Genomic DNA, 1,559 nt, shown 5'->3' on the forward strand with positions numbered 1-1,559 from the left:
ATTTTACGAGTCTAACACGATTTAGCCAATTACCCAAAAACTGACTTATTGCTTACAAAAACGACCACAACCTTGAATCAAGCCGTTGTAGTGTAATTTTTCGCCTCACAACCTTCTCCTAATCACAGAATTCATGGCTTAATCACCACAGTCTAACATTGCTAAACCCAAACCAAAAGTTAAAGGAATGCAACATTTTTCTTACTAGCCAAATAAAGAACCAGGAAATCGCAGTAGCGATGATTGAACGAGAAATTTCAACAGAGATTAAAGGAAGGCAACGAAAATCAAAGATGGAAGACAAAGAAGAGGAGAGAAAAAAAAGTCAGAGATAGAGAAAAGTTTGAAAAGAGAAAAATTAAAATAAAATAAAATATAATTTAAAACAAATTAGATACATCCTAACTCCCTACTAACAACTCAATCTCAACCACCTCAGAATTCCAACTGCACCGAAACTCTATCACACGACCGAGGAAAAATTAACACCCTTGTTCCCACATGGATTCGAACACAAGTCCTCCAACACAACAACCCCCTTACAACTAGAACCAGTAGGCTCATTCTGGTATGAGTTTAATAAAGATAGAATATAACCCAACCCACCAAGGATAAGGCTAGGATTAGAAAAATAACAAAATTTTCTAGAGGTAGGACTTGAACTCAAGACCTCACACACACACCCAGAACACCTAACTATTTAAGTAGATACAAATTTGTGTCAGAATCCACAAAAACAGAAATAAATTATTCAGGGTGTTACACCTCTACCCCCTAAAAGAAACAAATGAGGATATTGCTGACGCATTAAGTTTTTAGGTTCCCACGTGGCTTTCTCAGTGCCATGATTCTGCCACAGAACCTTAACCAATGGGATGGACTTTCTCTTCAGAACCTTAATATTACTATCCAAAATTTGAACCGGCTCTTCCTCAAAAGTCAAATCCGGTCTAACCTCGATCTCCTCAACAGAGACAATATGAGATGGATCAGACTGATGCCACCTCAACATTGAGACGTGAAGCACATCATGGATATGGTCCAACTCTAAAGGTAGCTCCAATTGATAAGCGACTGGTCCCACCCGCTTCAGAATCCGATACAACCCAATGAACCTAGGGCTCAACTTGCCCATACGACTGAACCTCAGAACTTTCTTCTACGGAGATACCTTAAGGAAAACGAAGTCACCCACATCGTACTTGATATCTCTCATTTTCAGATTTGCATAAGACTTTTGTCTATTAGAAGCCGTCTTCAGACGATCCTAAATCAATCTAACCTTATCTTCGGTTTCGAAAACCAACTCAGGACCCAAAATTCATCGCTCACCCAACTCAGTCCAACATAGCGAAGTACAACACTTACGACCATACAAAGCCTCATAAGGTGCCATGTGGATGGTAGACTGGAAACTGTTATTGTAGGCGAACTCAGCTAACGGCAAAAAATCCTCCCAACAACCTCAGAAATCAATTACATAACTCCGAAGCATATCCTCCAGTATCTGAATCACCCTCTCAGATTAACCATCGGTCTGAGGATAGAACGCAGTACTG

General features: G+C 39.8%; 1 protein-coding gene across 1 annotated transcript; it reads right to left on the bottom strand.

Moving 5' to 3' along the window:
* Positions 1 to 751: 751 nt before the first annotated feature.
* On the bottom strand, positions 752 to 1,135 carry LOC105781528 (uncharacterized). Its single transcript, XM_012606061.1, has one exon. It carries the CDS (start codon positions 1,133 to 1,135, stop codon positions 752 to 754), a length of 384 nt encoding a protein of 127 aa, XP_012461515.1.
* Between the last annotated feature and the right edge of the window lie 424 nt (positions 1,136 to 1,559).

Source organism: Gossypium raimondii, chromosome 13, assembly GCF_025698545.1.
Source record: "Gossypium raimondii isolate GPD5lz chromosome 13, ASM2569854v1, whole genome shotgun sequence".
In the NCBI taxonomy this organism is placed as follows: domain Eukaryota; kingdom Viridiplantae; phylum Streptophyta; class Magnoliopsida; order Malvales; family Malvaceae; genus Gossypium; species Gossypium raimondii.